The 27,864-nt window shown below is 43.0% G+C and overlaps 1 protein-coding gene across 2 annotated transcripts in view; it reads left to right on the forward strand.

Moving 5' to 3' along the window:
- OTOF (otoferlin) overlaps nucleotides 1–27,864 on the forward strand; it is a 179,830-nt gene that overhangs the window by 62,535 nt on the left and 89,431 nt on the right. For both annotated transcript variants that reach the window (XM_044661011.1, XM_044661012.1), the window contains exons 5-8: nucleotides 2,783–2,964; nucleotides 12,739–12,752; nucleotides 15,566–15,599; nucleotides 17,959–17,979. In XM_044661011.1, coding sequence (XP_044516946.1) covers nucleotides 2,783–2,964; nucleotides 12,739–12,752; nucleotides 15,566–15,599; nucleotides 17,959–17,979 — 251 coding nt within the window. The remainder of the gene's footprint in view (nucleotides 1–2,782; nucleotides 2,965–12,738; nucleotides 12,753–15,565; nucleotides 15,600–17,958; nucleotides 17,980–27,864) is intronic.

The following is a 27,864-nucleotide window of genomic DNA, read 5'->3' on the forward strand; positions in this document are numbered from 1 at the left end:
TCCCTCCCTCTCCTCTTTCTCTCTCCCTTCCTCCCTCCCTCTCTTCTATCTTTCTCCCTTCCTTCCTCCCTCCTTCCCTCCCTCTCCTCTTTCTCTCTCCCTTCCTCCCTCCCTCCTCTCCCTCTCTCCCTCCCTTTCCTCTCTCTCCTCCTCCCTCCTCTCTCTCTTCCTCCTTCCCTCCTCTCTCTCTCATCTCATCATATCTTGTAAGTTCAAATATCTCTATGCAAATGGCTCCCATATCTATTTATCTAGCTTCAGCCTTTCTCCTGAACTCCAATCTCACATCAGCTATTGCCTGTTGAACATCCACATCTGGATATCCCATGTTTGTCATCTCAAAATCATTCCCTCAACTCTTCCCTTATCTAAACTTCTTTATTTCTCTAGAGGGCGCCAACATTCTTTCCACACTCATAACACTGGAGCCATCCTCAACTCTTCTCTCCCTCAGTCTTCATATCCAAATGGTGGATAAATATTGTCTCTGTAGCATCTCTAGGACCCTTCTCCTCCCTCATAGAACTATCACCCTAGTTTAGGCCTTCCTTATCTCTGTCTTCACCCTGTTGCACCTGCCTCCTAGTTAAAATCTCCATTTCCCAGGGGGCAGCTGGGTAGCTCAGAGGATTGAGAGCCAGGCCTAGAGACCTAGGTTCAAATCTGACCTCAGACACTTCCCAGCTGTGTGACCCTGGGCAAGTCACTTGACCCCCACTACCTAAAAAAAAATCTCCACTTCCCATTTTCCACTTCTCCATTCTATCCTCCATACAACTGCCAAATAATATCTCTGAAGCACACAAGTAATGTTGTTTCCCATGTGATTAGACATTTCCAATAGTTCCCTACTGCTTCTGGGATGAAATACAAATTTCTCAGCAGGGCATTTCATCAATGTGGCTCTAGTGTTCCTTTCTAGGATTATTGCACATAATTCCCTTTCTCATGTTCTATGTTCTGGCTTACTTGCTGATCCCTGAAATTAGCACTCCATCCCCCAAGTCGATGCCTTTGCAGAGTCCTAGAAAGCCACTCTCTCTTCCTCTCCACATTTCATCATCCCCAGCTTTTGCCAAGGCTCAGCTCATGATCCACTTTCTTGTAGGAAGCCTTTTCTGGTCCCTTAAGGTATGAGTTCTTGCTCTTGCCTCAGATTCTCCTGCATTTACTTATTTGTTTTCCTGTTGTATCCTCTTCTTCCTGCCTCACACCAGCCCCCAGGAAAGTATACCTCTCTGAGAGGTTTGTTTCTGTAACCTCAGAGCCTAGCACAATATTTTGCACACAGTAAAAAGCAAATAATAAATGCTTTTCGATGTGATTAGATTCTGAGTTCCTAGTTACATGCCATTTCCAGGACAACATATTATTTCCTTCTACTCGTTATAACTGCTTTGACCCCAGATCAGAGCTCAACCTGAGCCTTTGACCTGGGCACTTGGCCAGGTAAGGAGACACAGAAACCAAGAAGGGAAGGGATACCCCAAGAGATTTTCTTAATTCTGTAATAATCTTTTGGAGACCCCTACAGCCCCACACATGAACATAAAAGGGAAAATCACCATCTTACAAAAGAACTAAAGACAAGTACTATTTCAGTGCCTCAATTTTTTTTTTAAAAAGTGGGTAGAGTGATCCCTCATTGCATTGTTAAATAGTAAACAAAACTGAAACACAGAGATGTTAGGAGGCCAAGAACATAGAACTAATATAGTTCATTCTTAAGATTTCCTCCTTCTTAGAGTTAGCATGATTTTCTAGAAAGAATGAATTTGAAAAAGCCAAATCTGGGACTCTTGCTGCTTTGCCCAACATCATTCTTTTTAAAAAAAAAAATTATTTATCTTTTTTAGAATGTTTTATTTTATTTTTCTCAATTACTTGTAAAAATTTTCAATATTCTTTTATTTTGAAAAAAACAAAAGACTTTACCTTCCATCAACACTGTATATTGGTTGCAAGGCAGAAGAATGGCAAGGGCTAGGCAGTGGGAGTTAAATGACTTGCCCAGGGTCACATAATTAGGAAGTGTCTGAGGCCATATTTGAACCCAGGACCTCCCATCTCTAGGTCTGGCTCTCAATCCACTGAGCCACCCAGCTGCCCCCAATACTTATTTTTAAGGTTGGCTAAGGGGAGTTCCTGCAGTCATTGATCCAGAATTTAGGGGGAGCTGAGTTGTTTTTTGTTTTTAACCTTTTCTTTCTGTCTTAGAATCAATATTGTGTATTGTTTCCAAGGTAGAAGAGTGGTAAGGGTAGGCAATAGAAGTTAAGTGACTTGCCCAGGGTCACACAACTAGGAAGTGTCTGAGGCCAGATTTGAACCCAGACCTCCTGTCTTTAGTCCTGGCTCTCAAAACACTGTGCTACCCAGCTGCTACCCAGAGCTGATTTTTTTTTTTTTGTTCTTTTTTTTTTTTTTCCCAAACCCTTAACTTCTGTGTATTGACTTATAGGTGGAAGAGTGGTAAGGGTAGGCAATGGGGGTCAAGTGACTTGCCCAGGGTCACACAGCTGGGAAGTGTCTGAGGCCAGATTTGAACCTAGGACCTCCTGTCTCTAGGCCTGGCTCTCGATCCACTGAGCTACCCAGCTGCTCCCAGAGCTGATTTTTAAAAACCATAATTGAAATCTGAGCAATGGAGGGGACTTCCAGATCACCTTCCAAGAGAATTCAGCCCTCTGAGGTATATTACAAGGAGACTGGAGGCTTTGCCTCTTCCACTGCTGGTTCTCACAGCTTTCAGGTGTTCACATCCTTCTCCCCTTATTTATAGACCAGCATATGTGTGGAGGTCCGGTACCAGGCAGCTGATGGCTCTGTGGGCTCCTGGAATGATGGAGAGTTCCTGGGGGATGACTCTCTTCATGGGGAGGAGAAGGACAGCCAGGAGACAGATGGCCTGCTCCCAGGTTCCCACCGTGGTTCCCGTCAGCCTGGGGAGAAGAGTTTTCGGAGGTAATAAGAGGGCACTTGTGCTATTCTGGGGGGCTTTCCAATATGTGCATTGGGTGGCTCCATCCCTGTCACCCAAATGGGGCCAAGCATTGGGCCTTCACACTGATCACCTTCCCTAGAGGAGGCACATGCTGGTGTCTGTGCCTCCAACAGGAGCATCTCGGATCCAAACTTCTGTGCCTTGTGGAAAGGAGAGAGCCTGGGTTCTAAATGTCCTCCTCGGGTTCCTCCGGGCTCTTGTACAGTACACAGGCTTATGGGCAGCAAGTCCTAATGGACAGAGCACTGGCCTTGGGATTCGAACACTTCCCTTAGAGTCCTGGCTCTCCTCTTTATGACCTGCACGACTTTGGGTGAATCGCCTTCTCAGTCTCAGATGCTAAGTCCATAAAACAGAAATATTATCAACCTTAACTCTTCCTCCAGGGTTGTCGCAAGGCTCAGATGAGATAATATAAAGCAAAGTGGTTTGCATAAATAGCCACAAAATAATTAGTTATTATTAATAATAAACAATATTTGGTTATTTATTAATAATAATTAATCAGTTATTAACACTGAGTGATGATTAATTATTATTAATAAAATAATAATTATAAATAATAATTAGTTATTATTAGAGGCACTTGAGAAGAGATGAAGAAGAAAAACGAGGCAGTTCGGTTATCGTCTACTGCCACCCCTAGCTCTCAATCCACTGACAATTTCTATCTTCAGAAGCCAATTGAGAATCCTGGAGTGAATTGGCCTAGACAGGGGAGGGATATGAGGAGAAAGAGTTCCCTTTTTTCCCTCCCCTGAATTTAGGAGAGGTTCTAGATTTGGGTGTCCATTATGAAAAGTTGGGTACCAGGTCTTAAGTGATCCCTCTAGCTTCAGCTGGAATGCAAGGACAGGAGATAATCTGTGGTTTCCTGAATAAAGACAAGCCTTTGAGAGATCCCTGCTTCAGGCACCTTCCTGGGCAGGACCATCCCTCAGGCATTTCCTCCCCATCCAGGAATGGGAAGCTCACCCACCCTAGGAAGAAAACAATGAGCCCTACTTATGGCAGGGAACTTCCTTCTATGACTATGAGGGTGCCTAGGGTAACCTTGCCAATTTTTTAAAAATCATTCACCTTGGGGGCAGCTGGGTAGCTCAGTGGAGTGAGTCAGGCCTAGAGACAGGAGGTCCTAGGTTCAAATTTGGCCTCAGACACTTCCCAGCTGTGTGACCCTGGGCAAGTCACTTGACCCCCATTGCCCACCCTTACCAATCTTCCACCTATGAGACAATACACCAAAGTACAAGGGTTTAAAAAAAAAAAAATCATTCACCTTACAAACATCCTCCTTTCCCTGGGAAAATCTACAGGACCCCTCTGGTCATCTCATTTACTCCTGCTCTCTCACATCACCAGGCTAATATCCAGTGTGATCCCACCAAGCACTTATTGCATACCTGCGGTGTGCCAGGCATTGTGCCAAGTCCCAAGGCTATAAAGACAAAGCAAAAAAACAGAACCTGCCCTCAAGAACCTTCCAATCCATGAGAATGAAGGCCTCTCGACTATAGTGAATAAGCAGTGGTTTTCCATAAGAAGAAAAAAAAATTCTAAAACCAAAATTAAAAATTTTGACTATAAAGAGAAAGTGTGACCATGCAAAACTCGTTAGGATGTGGCCTGTTGTTCACCAAAATCAACCCTGGGCACATGGTGTACTCTCTATTATCAGACTAGCCTGGGGCTCTCCTTCCCCTTTCCTAACACTGGAAAAGTTCCTTCTCCTTTTAATATAAAAGTTGAGAGAAGAATGGATGCTAAGATGGGGGTGATGAAGCAGAGAACACCAGCAAGGGGTGAGAAGACAGAATTTTACTTGTAACCTCACTTCCTACTCAAAACTGGAGTGGTTTTCCCTATGTATGAGGAAGATGTGTGACCACTGAGCTGGAGACACTGAGTAGCTGGGTAAATGGGCAGTAGCTTCAGAGAGACAACGGGAAGACACTTCAGAAGAGAAGTCTGTGTTCTCTCTCAGACTCTTTCTGAAGCCTTTCCAAATTCCCTGCCAATTTATTCAAGTGCTCAGAAGCCTCTTGGCCAACAGGAGTCGCATCTCCTTCCTCATAGGCAGTCCACAGGTCACAGGGTTGTACTTTAAGGGAAATTGCTTCGGATTTGGGTGGGAGTAAGGTTACTAGCTATAGTTAACAGTGACCTCTTCCAAAGTTAGATCATTTTGTGGCTCATCATTTGCCTGAAAGGCAGTTAGTTCCAAATTGGGCAAGGTGGAAGGCAAAAGGGTTAGCCCAAAGGTCAGAAGCAACTGAGGAGACCCCAAAGGATCATAGTTGTCCAGTCATCAGAGCAGCCTCAAGTAACCTGCTAAAGCCTCTGCTAGCTTCAACTTTTATTCAGGGAAAGGAAGAAATTTCCTGCACAGTTTTCTTCTTTAAAATCAAATTTTCATAAAACAATACTTAGAAGGCAAAAAGAATCTTGGGATTCTGCCCTAAGAGTTGGAACAGGGAAAGAAAAATACAAACTTTACTTTAGTCCACTCTTTGCAGTGATGAGACATGAAGAGAAAGTATCATGCATCTTTTGGGGCTCAGTTTCTACATCTGAAAACCGGCCCGTGTACCCACAGAGTCTACTTTTAAACTCCCTGGACCTCAGTTTCCTCAGTTATAAAATGATAATCTTTAAGGTCCCTTTCTCTCCTAGAGATCAAGCCTGTGATCTTATGACAGCTTAGTGGCATCTCTAAGAGGTCACCAAAAGAATATGCAATTCTTCAAATCTTATGAACAAATCAATCGATCAGTGAACATTTATTATATACGTACTACATGCGAGACCCATTTGAAGGTCTAAGGGCCTGAAATATAATGGTAAAATCTCAGAATAATCAGGAACATGTAAATCCCCAGATCAAGGTGTACTAGGAGGTCACATGGTGGAGAATCCAGGATTTGGACCAGATTCTATTCTTTACTACCTGTGTGACCTTAGGCAAGTCTTCAATTTATTACCTGTAAAATTAAAATATTAGACCAGATGGACTCTGAGGGCCTACTCAGCTCTAAATCTTTGATCCTGGAAATTGTTGTTATATTTTTCAAGAGAAAGTCTTCACCACATTAACAAAGTAGTACCCTAGACCAGGCCTGACCAGTATCTAACAGCATTTACTTTCATTCAAAAACCCTTCTTATAAGGGGAGAGAAATTGACCAAATGGGTTCAAATCTTGGTTTTGTTTCTTATACCCTGTATAACCTTGGGCAAGTCATCTGCCCTTTCTAGGCCTCAGTTTTCACAATTACAAAATAAATACAGATGGAATAGATCATCTCTAAGATCCTTATTCTAAAAATTATTCTTCAGTTATGTAAATCATACCTGACTTCATCACTCCATTTAAGGTTTTCTTGGCAAAGATAATAGAGTGGTTGACCATTTCCTTCTCTAGCACATTTTATATATGAGAAAACTGAGGCAAACAGAATTAAATGACTTGCTTAGAGTTGCACAGCTAGTAAATGTTTGAGGTAGGGTTTGAACTCAGGTCTTCCTGAGTCAAGACCTGGCAATCCACTGTGCCACTTAGCTTTTATAATCTTAAATGTTCCTTAAAAGATCCTTGGGGAAAATGGTCTTACTGAATATTTAAGGTTGGTTTGTAATGAATATGGGGAAAGACTATAAGTAAGCAAATGTTTCTAAAATTTTCTCAGACCTTAAAGTTTGAATAAAGCTTTTAATTCATTTGAAGCAGGCTCCTTGGGATCAGGTCTAAACACCAATTAAACAAGCCAGCCTTTGTCTTATAGAATAAACCATCTGAAACAAATTCTAAATTAGCAACATCTAGAAGAGATCAATGTGATTTTACCCTATGGCCATACTCCTCTCCCTCTGGTTCCCTCCCTACCATACCATCCTATCTCCAAGAAAAGAAGGGGCCTGGAATAGGGACATGACAAATGATGCTAATTGTTGCCATGGCAGAAGCAGCAAACACTATTCTACTGGGGTTAAGGATAGAGATTGAAGAGATTTAAGCCCTAGGACATTCTTGACTGAGCTTTGGGTTCTTCCTGGAACTCAGTCATCCTTTGATCCATTGTAGACCAAAGACAAGTGATCATTGTATGACTGAACTGGAGGACCAAGAAGGAAAGGGTAACATGGACAAGTGAAAAAGAACACTGGTTTTGTCATCAGAGGGCCTCAGTTCAAATCTGGCTCTGTAGTCTGCTGCCCTTGTGACTCTTGTCAAGTCATTTCCTTTTTCTGGACTTCCATTTTCTTATCTGTAAAATTATGCTGTTGTGGGTAGCTGGGCGGCTCCATAGATAGAGACCCAGGCCTGGAGAAGGAGATCCTAGGCTCAAATCTGGCCTCAGACACTTCCTAACTATGTGACCCTGGGCAAGTTATTTAATCCCCATTGCCTAGCTCTTGCTGATCTTCTGGCTTGGAACCAATACATAATATCAATTCAAAGACAGAAGATACTAAGACAGAAGGTAAAGGGTTAAAAAAAAATAAGGTTGAGTAGTTCTATCTTTTTTGTTTGCTTGTTTTCGTTTTTTTAATGATGCTGCTGACCAGATGATCTCAAAGGTCTCTCCCAGCTCTAAGTCTAGGGTCTTTTGCAACAAGCTGAGAAAAGTTCATTTGAGGATTTAATGGCCATCTACACATTTATAAAGAATAATTCCCAAATGATATCCATCTCTACTCAGGGTAAAATGTGAGCTATGATTTTGGCTTTAGCAAGAAAGCAACAGATTAAAAAAAAGAACTTCTAGAAGTTAGTAGGGCCTGGTAGAATGAGGGGGTCAGGAAAGCTGAGCTCCTGTCCTTGTTCTGCTGCTAAATGCTCTGTGACATCAGACAAGTCACAGAACTGCTCTTGGTCTTGGTTTCTTGACCTGTAAATGGAGATTTGGGGGGAGCGACCTCTAAAATATTTCTAAGTGCTGACATTCTTTGATTTTAAGTATCCAGGAAAGACTAAAGAATCCACTGAAGGGCTGAAGAATCCAGCTCCTCTTCAGGGCCTTTAAAATAAGACAGGGCGTTTCCTCTGGGACAATTTTAATGTAGTCATGCTTAGAAGAAGAGCAAACTCTGAACCAGTTCCCTTCTCTTGGTCCTTTGGGGGAGGTGGGAAAGGGATGGAGGTGGTAGGGAAGGTATCTAGGTGGAAGATGAAAAGCAACTTTCCTCACCTAAGCCAGCAGGATTCTCTGGAGGGATGAGAGAGGGTGGTCTGGAGGTGGGGGAGGGAGAAGAGTCTGTGACCCCCTTAGGCAGGTCAAAGGCAAACCTCCAACCTGTCCCCCTCCCATCTTGATGTGGCCACTCCCAGGGCAGAAGAAGAGGAGGAGGAGGAGGAGGACTTTTATCACAGTGACAACGATCTGGGACAGGGTGACAACAACAGCCAGTGCTCCCTGACCTCCAGGTATCACCACCATGGCCTCAGGATGTGTGTGTGTGTGTGTGTGTGTGTGTGTGTGTGTGTGTGTGTGTATGTGTGTGTGTGTGAATGAGGGTGTATGTGTGTGCACACACTGGTGGAGAAGTCAGTGTTGAGTTTGGAGTTGAAGGACCTGAGCTCAAATCTTGGCTCTACCAGTTATTCCCTGTGTGACTGGGAGCAAGTCACCTGCCCATTCTGGGTCTCGGTTCCTCACTCATAAAATGAGGGAACTGGAGTAGATGATTTCTAAGATCCCTTCCAGCTCTAACCTGATGACACTCTGATCCTGTGACTGCTCAGGTCCCTTGCAGCTCTCCATCTCTGTTCTATGATCTAGTAGCAAGAATGTTTCTTACTACTTACCCCCATTTCTTCTCTCCATGCCTCAGTTTTCTCATCTGTAATATGAGGGGTTTGGACTAGATGACCTCTTAGATCCCTTCTATCTTTCCATCTGTCTCTGATTTGGTAGTGCTACAAAGGGGCTTAGCACTGTCTCCATTTTCCTCCTCCATGCCTCTGACCTCTCAAGCCCCCAACAACCCCCTTGCCATGGAGGTCCCAGGCAGCCAATTCCCCAAAGACTTTTCTTGGGATTTGGAGAGATTTCTTCTTCAAAGTGACCTCTAAACTGGGAATCAGGGTTGAGCAATAAGCGAAGTAACCCTGGACTAGGGAAAGGAACGGGTGAGAGTCAAGTCACCATGATGAGATTTTCCTGGAGTTTGATTTATTTTCTCTTATTGTGGTAGGGAGGGAATAGGCCAAGGAGAAAGGAGGCTACTGAGTGATCATTTCCTGACAAAGGGAACTTCAAAAGGTTAGAGATTTCCAGCTCTATAGATGCTACTAAAGTCTAGGAATAAACTGGAGAATTCATGTAATTCACTAAGCACTGATGAAACACCTATTATGTATCAGGAATAGCCAGCCCTAGGGTCAATGAGACCTGGGTTTAAGTCCTACTTCTGATATATTCTGACTGAGTGACCCTGGACAAGTCACTTAGGTTCTCAGAGCCCTATGTGACTCCCTAAAACCATAAAAAGCAGAAAAAATACTGATTTACATTGCTAAATAAGGATTCCTCCTTGGGACTTCTTTACATTAATAATAGAGCAGATCTGGTCCCACAAAAAGTACCAGGGACTGTATTAGGCTTTGGAGATAAAAGGCAAAAAATAGGACACATTCTATTAGGGGAAAACAAGGAGTACTTAGAAAAGTAAATCCAAAATATAAAAATTAGGAGGGGAAGATGAGTGCTAAAAAATTGGGAAGATAACCAAGAAAGGACTCATGTAGGAGAAACTAGGCTCTTTAGAGTTCTGGAATTTGGAGGGATAAATAAGTTTCTGTATCCACAAAAGGCTCTACTGGGACAGAGGAAGTTCTAGGGCCTGGAAGAGCAAAGAAGGCCCCAACTCAAATTAATATGAAGAAATTGAGTCTCTGGAGAAGAGTTTGGAACCAAAGATCTGGTTCAAGGAATGGGAGAGATCCTATCCTCATCTCTGGACATGTAGTCTTGAAACACAGGAATCTTGATTCTAAGATCCCAACTGGCTTTCTGTATCTTTGCCCCTTCCCTTCATTCCTAAAAAAAAAAAACTGTCCGGAGAGGTATGGGGTCGGAGGGAGGCATGATTTGTACCAATCCACCCCATTCACCTTTGGGAATCCAAAGGTCCTGAAGGCTTTTATTAAAAACCAATATTTAAAAAAATAAGATAAGAAGAGCTGAGTTCAAGTCTTAGCTCTTATATTTACTATCTGTGTGATTTTGAGCAAATCACTCCATTTCTCTCTCCTTTGGTTTCTCTTCTTTAAAAGTGGGTATGGTGAAGGCACACATTCTTGCTGAGAGGTTTGGTGAGACCTGGGAGAAAGGATGGTAGAAAGCCCTCAGGAGATGTGGGGAAATGGGGCAGCTAGGTGACGCAGTAGACAGAGTGCCAGGCCTGGAGTCAGGAGAACCTGGGTTCAAATCTGGCCTCAGACACTTCCTAGCTGTGTGATTTCTGATAAGTGATTTAACCCCAATTGTTGAGCTCTTGCCCTTCTGTCTTAGAGTTGTTTCTAAGACAGAAGGTAAAGGTTAAAAAAAAAAAAAAAAGAAAGAAAGAAATGTGGATAAATCTGTGTCTTCCCCAGTGTAACGGATCTCATTGCTGTCTTACCTTTTTTTAGCTTGGACAGTGAGACAAGACTAATATGGTGAGTCCCTCTGGGGGTTTTTCTTTTCCTCCCCATCCAAGGTTCCACAGATAGAACAGATCACTACTAGTCAGAGACACCGAAGCCCTTTTTGAACTCGAGGTCCTGTTGAGAGAAATCTGAGAAAATCCTTCTGTCTCTGTCACCCTAAACACTGAGCACAACCTCAAGGGAGAGCTTCATCCTGTTTTTGCTGTTTGGTTACCCAGATCTTGTCCCTAGAATTTTTCAGCTAAGTATTAGCACAGTCCAAACTGGCAGCGTGGTGTTTGCCAGGGAACTAGCAGATCACAGGACTTACAGCTGCAAGGACAGATGGCTTTTGGTACTGGTTTTCTAAGTCGTGGGTGACAACAGCATGGAAATCCCCTAGAAATTGAACCTCTTTCCCATTTGAAACTAACCCAATCCTGCTGAACTAGGTATTGGGGATACGAAGACAACCCAGAAATTGTCCCTGACATCAAAAAGCTTAAATTAACCAGGGGCATACAATAGGCAAGAAGATAAATATATTATAGGAGGCAGCCTGGCATAATAGATACAGGGCTGACCTGAGCCCAGGTCCAACCTCTGACATATTCCAGGTGTCCTTGGATAAATCACAACCTATTAGAACCCCCACGCAATTCCTTAAGTTGCAAAGCAGGGGTCTACCTGCATTGGTAGGGAGTTTCTTCATTGGGACTCCAAGGTCCCAATATCAATCATATCCCCGTACCAAAAACACACACACACACACACACACACACACACACACACACACACACTCCCATCCCCCTAAATAAGAAACATTTCCACAAAAAAAGCCATTTCATATTCCTAGTTCTATCCACTCTTTAAAAACAACAATAAAAACCCTTTGCCTTCTGTCTTAGAATCAATACTCTGTATTGGTTCCAAGGCAGAAGAGTGGTAAGGGCTGGACAATGAGGGTTAAGTGACTTGCCCAGGGTCACACAGCTAGGAAGTATCTGAAGCCATATTTGAGCCCAGGACTTCCCATCTCCAGGCTTGGCTCTCAATCCACTGAGCTACCCAGCTGCGCCCAGCACTATCTACTCTTGAGCCCACTTTGCCCAAGCTCTGGTCCCAGGTTTCTCCTCAATCTCTCCTCTATTCAGTAATTACTTAGTGCCAGTAAGTTCTCCTTCTGGGCACTACAGACTCACTCATTCACTCACTAGTCCTCAAGGACTACTTTAACTTATTCATTTATTTAATAGACATTTACGCTAGCACACCTTAACTCCTGAAATCCTCATAGCCAAAGATGGTTCTCCAGCTACTGGAAAATAGCTATTATCTCTGCCCCCTAGCCGTCCCTGAAGCATCTTCTCCCCACTATCCACCTTATCCATTTAATCCCATCACCAACACTCTGCTGATGCTAACTTGGTCAAGAGCTTCCTCAGCTTCTTTGTAAGGGTAGAAAAACATGACCCACATATTAGCCACCCTCACTCTGATGCATCCTCAAATATGTCTGTGATGCTTCTATTGAACAAAAGAATATACACAAAGATTTGAAAATGGACAGGAAAAGGCTGTGAAAATGTATATTGGCGGAGATGGCCCTTTCAGCTTCCCCCCCAAAATATGCTCAAATCTGAGATCCCATCAAGTTCTTTCTGTATAAACCTTCCTCGTATATAAAAACATCCGCGTGTGTAAGCACACATACATATCCATATCCACATATACTCAAGATGCACTGCTGTGTGGATATTATTCACTTCTATGTCCATTAGAAATACTTATAGCTTAGGGGAGCTTAAGTCGGACCACTCCTACATCAAATGGGGGGAGGATCCAAAGCTTTCATCTTCGGACTGGGTTCTAGAAGACTGACATCTTGAATTTCTTCTTATAGCCTCTCATTCCTACCTTAGTCTCTTATGTCCTTCATGTTGTCCACCTCGATCTTCCCATGCCAGCCACTCTTTCTTGACTCACCCTTTCTGCTGTCACTTTTACTCTCTCTTTCCTGGGTGCCAGAGGCTAAAGGAGCTTCTCTTATGCCCGCCCTATGGCAACACCCTTGGGGTCCTGGTTTCCTCACTGGCTGGGAGGAGGGATGGTAAAGGGGGTTGTTTTGTCCTTGATTTCCTGGCCTTTTTACTAATAATCCTTCTGTTCCAGTGGGGACCCTGCAGAAGTCAGGTACCTCGCTCCTCTTCCTGGGGCCAGTGGGAGGTTGGGTATAACTGCATGGGGGGTGGAGGGAGGAATGGGGAGTGTGCTCACAAAGGGGGTGTGTGCAGTGGTGATGTGCCTAAGCATGTGTGCAAAATGAATTTTGAAAATATGGCATTTGGTATGGGAATCCCCACCACCAGAAGGGAATGTGTTGTTCTTCCCTCAACTTCTACCCTGGCTTCCCAACACCATACACTTTGCTATGGCTCCACGCTCAAACTCCCCAAAGAAGATCAGGACTTCCAGTTATGCCCTAATTCTGTGGGAAATTGGACTTAGAATCTAATACCTCCCATCACTTCCTCTGAAATAGGGTAGTTTCCTGCCCAAGTGTACCTTGACCTCAACTTCCAGCCAAGACTAAAGATTGCCCACAGTCATACTTAGACCTAGAAGAAAATCCAAGAGACAGGAGCAGAAGCAGAAAGATAGTACAATGGGAAAAATATGGTGTCTGAAGTCAAAGGATCTAAGTTCAAATGCTGCCTTCTGACATTTGCTACCCATGTGACCTTGGGAAAGTCACTATAAACTCGTGTGTAAAAAAAGTAAAGAGGAGGGGAATGGACTAGATCCGTGCCAGCTCTGGAGCTATTATTAATTCTAAGGGCATGTGCTAGCTGTATGATCTTGGGAAAGTCATCCAACTTCCCTGGGCTCTCAAATTCTTCATGTGTAACATGAAGAGTTTGAACCAGGTGAATTCTGAGTTCTCTTCATCCTATGAATAACATGGAGAGAAAGAAAGTCAGAGAGGCTCAACAGCAAAGATAAGCAGGGATCAAAGTAGACCGAACAGCTTTCCAAAGCACCTCCTAAATCCCCTTTAGATGGCTTGCCGCTGGGACACAGACTTCCTCTGGGTGAAGACCAGTAACTGTGAGGTGGTCTCCAGCTCCAGTCTCCAAATGGCTCAAAGTGTGTGGGGTACCAGAATCAGGAAGAGGATGACAATGGGGTTAAGGTCAACCCCAGCTCAGGACACAAAAGCCTCACCTGACAATAATGAGCCCAGCTTGGGACAGGGGGCCGGAGGCATGGAAGAAGCAAACGTTGTGGGGAGGGAAGGCTCTGAACTTGAGTTGGGGTTGTCTCAGTGTCTCCCTGAATATTCCAGGGCGTATTCAGCAACCATCATCTCTGGTCTTTTGGGTCCAAGACTTCATTCCTCCCCCACATCTGTTACCATAGTCTAAAAGCGTGTGCCTTTTTCTGCCTGTGTGTACTCGATTTGCCACCTATGAAGCCTGTTGTGTGTGTGAAGGGGAAAACTATTCGTTAGAGGGGGAAAGGAGAAAGGTTGCGTGTGGTGTTCCCAGGTTTGGGGTGACAATGGGGAGTTGGTACGTACCGTGTGTCTTGGGGTTTTCCATGTGCCTGAGAACGGAGGCTTGTACTTTTATTCCTCCTCGGGAACTACACTTAAATTTCTCTGTGATTTCAGAACAAAATTCAAAGGGAAAGAGAAAAAGCATCACATTTTGTCATTCAGGTACACACCCCAACTTCCTGCCCCCACTTTGACCTCTCCATGAGGGAACCCCGTTTACCGTTTGTGGTTCCTTTATTAGACTACCTGGGACACGTTCCCTGCTCCCAGGGGTTCTTTTTTCTCAGGATGGGACTTCCCATGCCCAAGACTGTGCCCACAGGGCTTGTGAAACTGGTTGGACTTTTCCCTTCTGTGATTCCACCAGTCATTAGTGAATGAGACCAAAAGAATACAAGCAAAGTTCTCACCCCAATTAGTGCTGACAGCAGCCTGGTGTCCTTGGTGAGACCTGGGAGGGTGATAGAAAGCCCTCAAGAGATGTGGGGAAATGGGGCAGCTAGGTGACACAGTAGACAGAGTGCCAGGCCTGGAATCAGGAGAACCTGGGCTCCATAGTTTAAAGACTTGCCCTAATATTAATGTAAATATCAGCCACCTAATGATGGTATTGGCCACAGTGTGACCGACCTTCAGCAATAACATAACCATGTGACCCCTTGGAAGGTCTTGTACTGAGGCAGGGTCTGGGGAGAAGACAGAGGGAACAACAATGAACCCCTCTTTTTTCTTCCTCCCCTCCCCACTGCCTGAACCTCCCTTCTCCCAGAGCAGTCAAGCAATATGGCAGATGTACCAAAAGCTTTTTTTAGGATTGAAAGCCCAGGCTCCTAAAGACAAACTGGGGCACCCCTTACCCTGAAACTGGCATGTTCTGGGCATTTAAACAAAAGCCGGGTCCCCCACTCCTTTTCCAAGCAGAGACTTCCTCTGTGATCTGTTGCTGAGCTCCTACTCTAGCTGAGCTCTTCAGCCTTCCATTCATTTATGTTGAACAATTCCCATGTGGGAATGTGAAGATGACTCATGGTGGTTAGAGAAGAAAAAGAAAGGAAGGGCAATGTTGGTAAGGGACCCAAACAGTCACTGACAGGGCTCTGGGTCCACCATTAACTGCACATCTGGGGCCATCGCAGTCTGATCCCTAGCACTACATACATATTTTGGAAATTCAATCCCTAGGTCCCCTGCAAGCCAGAAGCCAGGAATGGTGAAGAGAGGCGGGGAGAGGATCTGGCATAATCATTAAGAAGTTCACTTACTAGATGTGTGACCCAGGGCATGTCACTTAATCTCTCTGTGCCTCAGTCTCCTTAGCTGTAAAATGAATGCGACTAGACTCCAGTGTCTCTAAGGCCCTTTCCAGCTTTAAGTTTATGATCTTATGTCCCTGGGACCTAACAGGATGTTGCAGCTACCTCAGGGAGTCTTATCTCAGAGAAATACCACTAGATCTTACCCATAGAAACTTCCTAGTTCTCAGGGAATATCATTTGGGCAGCTGTACCCCATTCCTCTCTCCTCCCACGTCCCATTTATTAGAGAGCTATGTTGAGGTTCATCACTCCTTCACCCTCTATTTCCAAAGCTGTCTCTGGGGGGCAATTGCCTTCCTGTCCCCCCAGTAGAGGTGTATCAATCCTATACATCACTGATACAATCGATGTATCAATCCTGACTGTAAGTTCTTAGTCCTTCCACATCTACCAACATAGAGAGGGAATAAGGGAGTGTGGGAAGGATGAAGCATTTCCAAGACAGGGAGGTCCCTGGGAAGAGCTGGGCTTGGGGCAAGCCCAAAGGCTATGGTTCCATCAAGTCTTTAATTGATATGTTGGTATATGTCTGTGCATGCATGCGTTTGGTGCACATATATATACATACTCATCTCCTTGTTTCTTCCCGGCTCAGCAAAGGCAAAGAGAAGACCAAGGGAGGAAAAGATGGAGAGCACAAGTAGGTGACCTTGGCATGTGGCGGAGCCCACTGGGTGCCACATTTTACAGTACCTCTGCTCACTGGGCACTGCCCTATGGTTTGGAACCGGGCTTCCCTATCGTGCTAGCTGAGGTGGGGCGCTTCATGTTCCCCTCGCCTGAGATGATGAGTAAATAAGCTGGAATATTCAGGCAGAAGGGCAATGGGGGAGGGAGGGAGGCCTCTGTACATATACTCATCTGCTACCACGGGGTGCAAGGACATCTGTGTTCCCTTCTAGCTTTACTAGAAACCATCTTTTCTCTTTCTGTGTCTCTTCCTTACATCCTTGGCTTTCCCTTCAGATGAATGACTGCTGTGTGTGGACAAGGAGTTAGACTTCATCCGTTTGGTCCTAGAAAGCAGAGCTAGGAGCAAGGGGGTAGAAGTTTCAGAAAGGCTGATTTGAATGAATACATGCATGCATGCGGGCGTGAATGAATAAATGAATGAAAGAATGAATGAAAAGTATTTCTAAAGAGTTTACTATGTGCCAGGAAATGTGTTATGGGACAAAGATACCAATTCGGAATATGAAACCACCCTTGCCCACCTGGAACTTCTAGAGGCAGGAGAAAGCACAAGGGGAGTGAAGGACAGGGGAGGGGATTTGGGTCTGAGGACTCATAGGGGATGATAAGTGGAAGCACAGGGCAGTCCATCCCAATGCCCTTTCCAGAAACAATGGTATTATTGATTGGATTATAGAATACCCAAAGCAAGGAGTGGAGGGAAAAGATGGCAGCATGAATGTAGTAGCAAGACAGGTAACAGATGGTCTAGGTAGCTGGCTCATCCTAGTGTCTGGTCTAAGGGCTGATGATACTAGTTCGGGTGGTCAGGAATGGGGTAGCAATGGCCACAGGGCAAATGATATGGCCTTGGTAGATCACAATCTATTAGATTTGCTATCAAGAAAAACATTCCTATAATCTGGGCAGCTGCAAAGTGAAATTGGGCATCTTGGTGGCTTAGAGTTCAAATCTAGCCTCAGATACCGATTAGCTATGTGGCCCTGAGCAAATCACTTAATTCTGTTTGCCTCAGTTTCCAAACCTGTCAAATGAGCTGGACAAGGAAATGGCAACCCACTCTAGTACGTTTGCCAGAAAAACTCCAAATGGGTCACAAAGACATGACTGAAAATGACTCAACAACAAAGTAGATTAGGATGCCTTGGTAGATTATAGGTTTCACTTAGCTTGAGTTCTTCAGGCAAAGTCCAGATGATCAGTTGTTTGAAATGTGGTAGAAGAGACCCCTGTCCAAGTATAGGTCGGGTGACATGATCTCTAAAGTCTCTTCTAACCTTTGAATTCTCTGGGCCTATAAGTAAGTGAGAGATGAGATTCCTGGGAGTGGGAGATGACCAACAGACAGACAAAAACACACAAACATTTTATAAAGTAGAGAGATGAAGGAATAGATAGTCACAGGGTAGGAAAGGATCTGGGACAGTGGACTTTGGGTTCAGAGGAGCTGTGGAAGAAGTATGGGGAAGGTTCAGAGAAGCTGTGCTCCTTTCAGCTATGCTGATGATCTTTGGCACATCGATTGTTAGGAAGAAATGGGAGGAACAGCTGGGTGGAACAGGGAATAGAACTTCAGGTCTGGAGGCTGGAGATCATGGGTTCAAATATGACCTCAGACAATTCCTAGCTGTATAACTCTGGGCAAGTCCCTCAACCCCAATTGCCTAGCCCTTAACTGCTCTTCTGCTTTAGAACTGATTAGTATCTCTTCTCAGACAGAAGCTAAAGGTTTTTTAAAAAAAGAAATGAGGGAAGAGGAGAAAGGAAGAAACTAGGAGAAAGGAAGAGAGAAAAGTTCCAAATGGGAAATACATATAGAGTTGGGGCTACAAAGACAGAAAGAATGGCAATTAATGAATCAACCATTACAAGCTCTTGTAGGCTCTCATAGAATCAAATCAAATTTTCCCAAGATCCTCCGTACTTTTCTATTTAGGTGCCTCTTCCAATAAAACCTTCAGGAACCAGGGCAGCTGTGTAGCTCAGTGGAGGAGAGTCAGGCCTAGAGACAGGAGGTCCTAGGTTCAAACCCGGCCTCAGCCACTTCCCAGCTGTGTGACCCTGGGCAAGTCACTTGACCCCCATTGCCCACCCTTACCAATCTTCCACCTATGAGACAATACACCGAAGTTAGGAAGTGTCTGAAAACAGATCTGAATTCTCAGAGATGAGTCTTCCCGAGTCCAGGTCCGACACGCTATCCACCACGCCCACTAACTGACTATATAGAGGAATATTCACAATAGCTACTAAATAGATGCAAAATGATGAGGGAGCGAGGAGAGAGAGCTATCTCCATGACTTCTAGTTTCTACTAGCCTTGTTCAGCCAAACCAGATATAGGTGATATACCAGTCACAGCACGTTTAATTCAATTCCACACATTAATTAAACACCTGTTCCATGTTAAGCACTAGGGATACAGAGACCAAAATGAAGCAATCCCTTCCCATAAAATATTCAAGTCTTAGAAGTGTTTTTTTTTAGCTTTTTTCTCTCCTTCACCCTCTAATAAAAATGAATAATAGCCAAGTTCTGTCAATGGCACACTGGATAGAGCCCAGCCCAGAGTCAGGAAAGCCTGAGTTCAAATTCTACCTCAGATATTCACTTAGTTTTGTGACCCTGGGCAAGTCTGTGCCTCAGTTTCTTTATCTATAAAATGGGGACAAGCAATAACACCTACAATATTATGGTAAGGATCCATTGAGTTACAATAAAGTGCTTTTGCAAAACTTAAAGCTCTCCACAGTGAGACCACATTTGAGCTTCGAAACTTGATCTAACTGACTTTCCAGACTTCTTGTCAAGAAAAGCTTCTTCAGAATTCTTCAGAATTAGACTTCTCCAAACATGGGACGGCTTCCCTCGGGAGGCAGTAATTCCCCTTCCATTAGAGGTATTCAGGCAAATGCAGGATGGCCCCTTTGTGGGCAGCTGGAGAGGAGATTCTTGTTCTGGGATGAGTTAGACCGTTTGGCCCAGCAAGTCACTCACAAGGCTGGAATTCTGGGATTTTCTGAGCATTCCTAATTGGCCTTTTCTCAGACAGGCCTGTCTGTGAATGGTCCAATCAGCCTCAGCCAAATCAGAAAAAGAAGTCAATGCAAATTCAATATATTTTGAGAAGGGGCTATTCAGGATACATAAGTAAAGTTGCACCTGTAGCTCCACAAACAAAAGGATGAACTCCATAAAGAAGTAATGGTCGGGGTCCCAAGCTTTGAAAAGTTGGTATTATTAAGAAAATGAGACAAAATTAACAGCTGGGGCAGCTAGGCAGTGCAGTGGATACAGGCTCAGCCCTGGAGTCAGAAAGAGCTGAGATCAAAGGTAGCCTCAGTAACTTTGCGACCTGGGCAGGTCCCTGAAGCTCTGTGCCTCAGTTTCCTTCATCCATAAAATGATGATGATAAGAACATAATATAGCACCTATTTCCCAGGGCAATTGTGAGGCTCAAATGAGATTCTATTTGTAACTCATGAAGCACAGTGCCTGGAACCTGGTGCGATACAAATACAGGATGAGCTATTATTTTTAGATGTATGTACTCATTGATATGGGCATTCTTTCCAAAGATGCTAATCACAACCCATTCGGGCTTGCGACAGCTTCTGTAATGATATAAATAATTTCCTGTGATAATAGGTGTATATGCAGGCCAGGATCTCATTACCTCTCACTTGGAGAATGGAATGTCTCCTTGATGATCTCCCTTTTTCTTCTGTCCAAACTATATTCTATATAACTGCTAAAATAATATTCTTAAAACACAAGTTTGACTCCTTTCCTCAAGAATCTCTAGTGGCTCCCTATCGCCTTTAGGATAATATACAAACTCCTTTGTTTGGTATTTAAAACTCTTCACAATCTGACTAATATTTATTACATTAACCCCTCTTGTATACTCAAGGCTGTAGCCAAATTGGCCCATTACCACTTTTATACAACATCCTATTTCACACATATACATTTGTCTAGATTTTATCTGTGCCCATAGTGATCTCCCTCCTTACCTCTGCCACTTGGCATCCCAAGTTCTTTTCAAGGCTCAGCTCACAAGCTTCTTCCTACCCATCTTTTCTGATGCTCTGAGTTATTAGTGATCTCCCCGTTTTTATCCTGCTCTCCTCTTTTCCCACCCTGATTACCTTACATTTACTTTGAATAAACTTGTGTTTATAGCTGTGTCTATGTTGTTATCTCCCCAGGAAAAGGTAAGCATTTTGGGGGGGAGGAACTACTTTTTGTCTCTGTAACCCCATTAAGGAGGCAGCTAGGTAGCAAAGTGGATAGACCCCTGGGTTTGGAGTCAGGAAGACCTGAGTTCAAATCCAGCCTCAGACATTTACTGTGTGACCTTGGCCAAGTCCACTTCACCTCTGTTTGCCTCAATCCACTGGAGAAGAAAATTGCAAACCACTCTAGTGTCTCTGCCAAGAAGACCCCATGGACAGTATGGTCCATCAGATCAGGAAAAGTCAGACACATCTGAACAACGACAAGCAATCCCCAGTGTGTTCCCAAAGCTAGAACAGTTCCACGGGCATTTAAATATATATTTTTAAATCTTTACCTTCCATCTTAGAATCATCAATACTATGTATTGGTTCTAAGGCAAAAGAGTGGTGATAGTTAGGCAGTGAGGGACAAGTGACTTGGCCAGAGTCACATAGTTAGGAAGTGTCTGAGTTGAGTCCAGATTTGAATCCAAGTCCTCTTGACTCCAGGTCTGGCTCTCTGTACACTGAGCTGTCCCCAGGATTTAAATCTTTATTGAATGTAGTACTTTGTTGATCCAAATTACTTCAGTTTATATCTGGCATATTTTTGTTTATGAATATATAAAATAATTACATATTTTAAATTCTATACCACAGACTATGGAATTGAAAGAGAACATCAGATCATTAAAAGAAAGTAATATTTATTGTCAAGAAGCATGCTTTTCTTTTTCTTCTTTTTTCTCTTCCTTCCTTCCTTCCTTCTTTCCTTCTTCCTTTCTTTCTATCTTTCTTTCTTTCTTTCTTTCTTTCTTCTTTCCTTCCTTCCTTCCTTCCCTCCTTTCTTTTCTTCTTTTCTTCCTTCCTTTTCTTCCTTTTTTCCTTCCTTTTCTTCCTTCCTTCCTTCCTTTTCTTCCTTCTTTCCTTTCTTCCTTCTTTCCTTTCTTCCTTCCTTCCTCTCTGTCTCTCTCTCATCTGAGTCTCCCTACTTCTCCAAGGCTAGAAATACATTGACACTCACAGCCTAATCTAACTCTTGAGAGTGTGGAAGCTTTCACTTGCTTGGTTTCTGACTTTTCCTTAAGCAGCCTGGTTCTTTCTCCATCCTGCCCCACCTCCCTTTGTCTTAGTGGTGCTAGACTTAGTATGGATGTCCAAATAATCATCTTTTGACTTGACTGCATCTCAGAACTCTGGCACTCAAGCAATCCACCAGCCTTAACCTTCCCCAAGAATAAGAATTACCTGCCTGCGCCTTCATACCTGACAACAAACATGATTCCATTTTTTCCCCTGCAGAGAAACCCACATTTAAGCTAAAACAATAGCTTCTATTTCTATTTATAATTTTCAAAGCATTTTCACATATATCATCTCATTTTCTGTCAACATGCCTGTGAAATAGGCTGGGCAAAGATTAAATTATGAATTTAATTTAACTGTTCACTTAATCTGCTTGCACTAAGGGCCAGGGGCAACTTATTGCCATCCCTCTTCCTCCCTGCCCCCATCCTGAGCAACAATCGCCTTATGAAATATCAATACACTTTCCTAGGTAATAATAGATAGTTTCTGCTCTCTTTAGTACTGTTACAGGTCAGATAAGAGTAGTTGAAGACCTATGAACAAATAATCTATTTATTCCTGAAAAATTTACCTCAACCCCACCTCTATTTTTCATTCACTGGTTTCCCCATCATTGAGTATCTCCACAAGGACCCAGCTAAATTAAAAAAGAAAAACCACAATATTTTATTGGGATATTTTTAAAGGGGCAGGTAGGTGGCACAGCAGATTAAGTTTCTGGTCTGAAGTCCTGAAGTCCTGAATTCAAATTCAGGTTAGACACATACTAGCTATGTGACCTTGGTCAATCACTTAACTTATTTGCCTCAGATTCCTCATCTGTAAAATGAGCTGGAGAAGGAAATGGCAAACCAAAGTCTAGTTTCTTTGCCAAGTAAATGCCAAACAGAATCATGAAGAGTCAGAGATAACTAAACAAAATTAAAAAAAATTTTTTTAATTCAAAACCATTAAACAGTTAATGGTTTGAATCTGTTTTGAATGTATCCATTTGGTGCTTGAAAATGACATGATGAACAGGGAAATATATATATTATCTGATAATATATGTACAACCACTATAATATTACCTGCCTTCTTGAGGACATATTTATACCAAACCAAGTGTATTATATTATTGTTATCTGTTATTTTATATATAAAAATATCTATGCTTTAAAAAAATTCAATGGTCATGAAAATTAGCAAAATCTAAATTCCAAAATCCTAAGCCATCCCTTTAAAGATATAAAAAAAAATCTTAAGAATGCCATAGGTCAAATAAACCTTTGTTTTTAGAAACAGAGGGATTGTTAACAGCAGAAACTGAAGACCCATCAGCTGAAGCTGGTCCCAAGATAGTAGAAAAAGGATAATTTCTAGGAGTGAGCAGTTGGAATATTCATCAAAATGACAAAAGGCAGAGGTAATAGATATGGCCCAGGTGTGACAAATGCCCCCGATGTATAACTGGCACACACCAGAGCCTAGCAGTGGTTCCCAACCTTTTTTGGCCTACTTCCCCCTTTCCAGAAAAAAATATTCCTTAGCCCCCTGGAAATTAAAATTTTTTAAATTTTAATAGCAATTAATAGGAAAGATAAATGCACCTGTGGCATCACTGCTCCTCTGGATCACTGCAGCACCCACCAGGGGGTGGTAGCACCCACTTTGGGAATCACTGTACTATAGGTTTTTCTCAGATTTGTTTTCGCTTCCATAACTAAGAGAAAACCTGAGCAGACTACCAGGGAAGAAGGAGATAATCCAGTTATTATGGGAATGAGATCTAAATCTTCATTCATTCAGCTCTCCAGTTTGCACATCCCAAAGAATAGGCGCCTAGACTAGAGTTGGAAGAGACTTCAGACATCGTCTAATTCGGGCCCCTCATTTTGCAGATGAAGAAACTGAGGCTTGTAGCAGGGAAGTGACTTTCCAGAGGTCAGATAGTAAGTGGCAGGATGAGGATTTGAACCCAAATCCTCTGAGTCCAGATCAATGACTCTTTCCACTGCTGCTTTGTTTTTTGTTTGTTTGTTTGTTTGTTTGTTTGTTTGTTTGTTTTTTAAACCCTTACCTTGTCTTAGTATCAGTTCTAAGCAGAAAAGCAGCAAGGGCCAGGCAGTGGGAATTTAAGTAACTTACCCAGGATCACACAGCTAGGAAGTATGTGAGGTCAGATTTGAACCCAGGTCCCCTAACTCCAAGGCTGGCTACTGTGCTACTTAGCTGCCCCATTCCTGCACTGCTGCTTTGTGGTACGGCCACTGATGCCATAGGGGAGAGGAAGTAGCCGGGTTTTTCCTTGCTGCTATTCATCTGTGTAGAATCAGCTATCACCCTCATGGTAGTACCAAAATATTGTCCCAGAGTACCCAAGTAACTGTGCTTAATGGTGATCTTCCCTCCCACCTATGATCTGGCACCCAGGAGGGCCAGGCGAGCCATTCCTTGTGACACTCAGTGACTGGCTGTCTACATCTAAGTATGAGCTCTGCTTCTCTTTCCATCTCATTTCAATGTGGTTTTCCAACTGGACGTCATTTCATACTGGAAGACTTCATGGCTGGGAGAAGGGGTCATGGCAGGGCTGGCAAACATGGAATGGAGACTTAGGGCATGTTGGTACCTGCTTCACTGGAATCCAAAGTGTAGAGTGGGAGGTGGGAGAGGAGTGCTGATCTTTCTCCCCAAACCCTGAACCATTAGGGAAAACTCAGTTCCCAGAATTGCACCCAAAGTGGTAAAATGGCTACACATGCCCAGTGTCCCTGGGAAAAAGTCCAGTAGAGACTCTAGAAGACTTCCAGCAAATTCAAAAGAGTTGGCAAACCTACTTATCACTCCATGCAATGAATTACACAGATTAATTGTTCAGAGGATTGTAGTTTTATAGCTAGAAGCAAACTTGGAGTTAATTGCATTTCTCCTCCCCATTTTACAGATGGGTAAACCCGAGGCCTTGGGTGAAGTGACTTGCTCAAGATTAATGGTAGTAAGTGGCAGTTAGGATTCTAACCCACATTCTCTGACTCTAAACCAACTCTTTCCTCTATACCTTCTATCTCTGTGAATTAGAGGCAAGTGCCTTCGGAAAACATACATCTTTCAGTTCTATAATTCCATTGCTAATGATGGTCAGAGGTTTTTGTTTTTAATTTTTATTAAAAATATCTTTATGGACACATCTGTCAAGGGAACTCATATGAGTCTGACATTTGCTATTCAGAAAAGTGTCCTAGCTCCCCACAGAACTGAGCAGAAGGCAGTCCAAAAAGAAGAGGGCTTGAGGGCACACTTTTAAAGAGGTAATTTAGTAGTGCAGGGCAGCCTAGAATTTCTGTTATGATATAAGCCCTGTGGGCAGACTCCCTCCCTCCATTCCCTTCATACCCCATCATTAGCATCACCCCTGCTGGACTAACCCAAGCTTCAGTAATCGCTAGAGAAAGAGCTGTGGAATCTATTCTGGCTTCTTTCCAAGTCCCCAATATGGCATAAGAGGAAGCCGGGCATTAGCAGGGCTTAAAATCCTGGCAGATGCATTTCCTGGAGGAAGTTATCTTCTATTCTCTCAAATGAGCAAATGTATGAAAATGGCATTGCAAACTTTACAGCATTTTATAAAATCCTTTCTTTTTACTGGTCCACAACGCCCAAGGCAGGTTCTTTGGGTTTTCTAGGAACCATATCCAATTGGATGGGCTCCCAGACAGACCCAACTTATTTTTCACATTAGTGAATTGCGTCTTAGCACGGTTTCAGGGAGGAGCTTGGTGGCACAATGGACAGAGTGCCAGGCCTGGAGTCAAGAAGACTCATCTTCCTGAGTTCAAATCTCACCTCAGGCACTTATTAGCTATGTGAACCTAGAAAAGTCACTTTGCCCTATTTGACTCAGTTTTCTCATAGCCAAGAGGAAGAATGTAGTCAGAGCTTATATTTATGACACAATTTTCAGAACAAGGAAGTGATAATCTTGCCTTATTCTGAACACATCCAGATTATGGTACTCAATCTGGGTGCAACACTTTAGAAGGGGCACATGAGCATTCCCAACAAAGGAAGACATGCAGCCAAATGAGGATCCCTTGAAGAAACTGAGGGTGCCTCGCCTGGAAAAGAGGAGTTTGGGATTACTTGTTTAGGTTTTATTTTAATATTTGAAGGGGTATTACATGGAAAAAAGTTTGACTTTTATTGCTTGGCTCTGGAAGGAAGAACTAGGAGCAATGGGTAGAAGTAATAGGGAGGATAATTTTGCTCAACATTAATGGGAAAACTTCCTAACCATTGATGCTGTCCAAAAGTGGAATGGGCTGCCTCAGGAGATAGCAAGCTCCTTGTCACTGGAAGTTCATACAGAAGCAAGATGATCACTTGTTGGACATACTATTACAAACAACATTCATTATTTGGGTAGAGGTTAGCTGGATGACGTCTGAGATTTCTTCCAACTCCAAGATTCTAAGAACCTATGATTCAAGGTCAGCATAAAAAAATTTTTTTCCTATTTGCAAAGAGACTGAATGAGGGCTTCCTAAGTTCAACAAATCAACTGGGGTCTTTCAAACCTATTGTGATCTTTAGCTCTGACTTGATCTAAAAAAAAATCCACAAACCCTTACCTAAATGGCCATTTCAAGAGTTTTGAGACCTTTCCAAGTCCAAAGTTCTCAACAATCATAACTTCTTAGAAAGCAGGAACCATTTCTTGGCTATCTTTGTATCTGCCTCCATTTTATCCTAATGATGGTTGGTGAACACGAAGTTTTGTTGATGAATGTCTATGATATTCATTGTTTTATTTATTCTACTTATTGGAGGGCAGAGGTCTCTTTCAAAAAGTGTTGATTTGATTAGATTTGAAAGACCCTAGTTCTTCAAACTTGGGCAGATACCACTCAACTATTCAGAATAGTTAATATGCCTATCTTCAAATGGGCAGAACTTAGCATATGGGCTAAAAAGAGACTCTTAACTATATTTGTGTGTGCTCAGATTTGGAGACTTAACCTTTGGATGATCATGTTCAGGACTGTTGGTATGGGGCCTCAGCTTTTTGAGAGTTATTATTTAGTCATTTCAATTGTGTTCAACTCTTTATGATCCTATTTGGGGTTTTCTTGGCAAAGATACTGGAGAACTTTGCCATTTTCCTTTCCTGCTCATTTTTACAGATGAGGAAACCAAGGTAAATGTTGTTAAGTGACTTGTCCAGGGTCATACAGTTAGTAAATGTCTAAGGCCAGCTATAGACCAGTGCAATTAAGTCAATATGCTAAGGAATATACATTAATCGACAAGCATTTATTAATTATCAACTTTGTGATAGTAAATGTGATGCTAGAGGCCGAGGATATGAAAACTAAAAATAGAAGAGGTCATGTTCTAAAGGATCTTATATTTTAGTGGGAGAAATATCATGCACATAAAGTACACAATTTCCTTAGATGTGCCACTTACTTTTCCCTATGGAGAAAAAAAAGTTTAAAAAGAATATCAAGTCCACTAAGTTTTATATAACTGAATTTCTCTCTTCCTCCCACTCACTGGTTCTTTTCTTTTCCCACACACCAAGATGGCAGGATTTAGTGTGGATAGAAAAATTAAATTATGAATAAAAAAAGGCCTCTTGGGGGGCAGCTGGAGTGAGAGTCAGGCCTAGAGACAGGAGGTCCTAGGTTCAAACCCGGCCTCAGCCACTTCCCAGCTGTGTGACCCTGGGCAAGTCATTTGACCCCCATTGCCCACCCTCACCACTCTTCCACCTATGAGACAATACACCGAAGTATAAGGGTTTTAAAAAAAAGCCTCTTGGATCTATTTTAATCAAGAGTCTGTCTAGGGCTTCCCTCCCTAGTGCCAGGCGCTCCTACCTAGCTGTACTAACTGCCCTTTCCCTCCATTCGGGTCATTTTAAATTTATTTTTGTTAGACACAGCAATATCTCACTTTCCTGTTGTCTAAGGATCAACTTGAGAGGGAGGAATGGAATAATTACCTAAGGACCTGGTTCACTGCTCTTTTGTGCAGAGGTTAGCTTCCTTTAGTTTTCAAAGTGCTCTGCAAGCAAATAAAAGGAAGCTTGGCCCAGTACCTACCATATAGTTGGGGCTTAATTAATGCTGTGGAAGGATAGCTAGATGGTGGATTGACTGATGTACTTATGCTTGCAACTCTTGGACCCACTTAGAAAGAAATTCTCTCTTCTCTCCCCCAACTCAGTCACCATCACCTTCCTACTCCCCCTCTTTCTTTCTTTGTTTCTTTCTTCCTTTCTTTCTTTTCTCTCTCTCCTCTCTCTCTCTCTCTCTCTCTCTCTCTCTCTCTCTCTCTCTCTCTCTCACACACACACACACACACACACA

Source organism: Gracilinanus agilis, chromosome 2 (genome assembly GCF_016433145.1).
Source record: "Gracilinanus agilis isolate LMUSP501 chromosome 2, AgileGrace, whole genome shotgun sequence".
NCBI lineage: Eukaryota > Metazoa > Chordata > Mammalia > Didelphimorphia > Didelphidae > Gracilinanus > Gracilinanus agilis.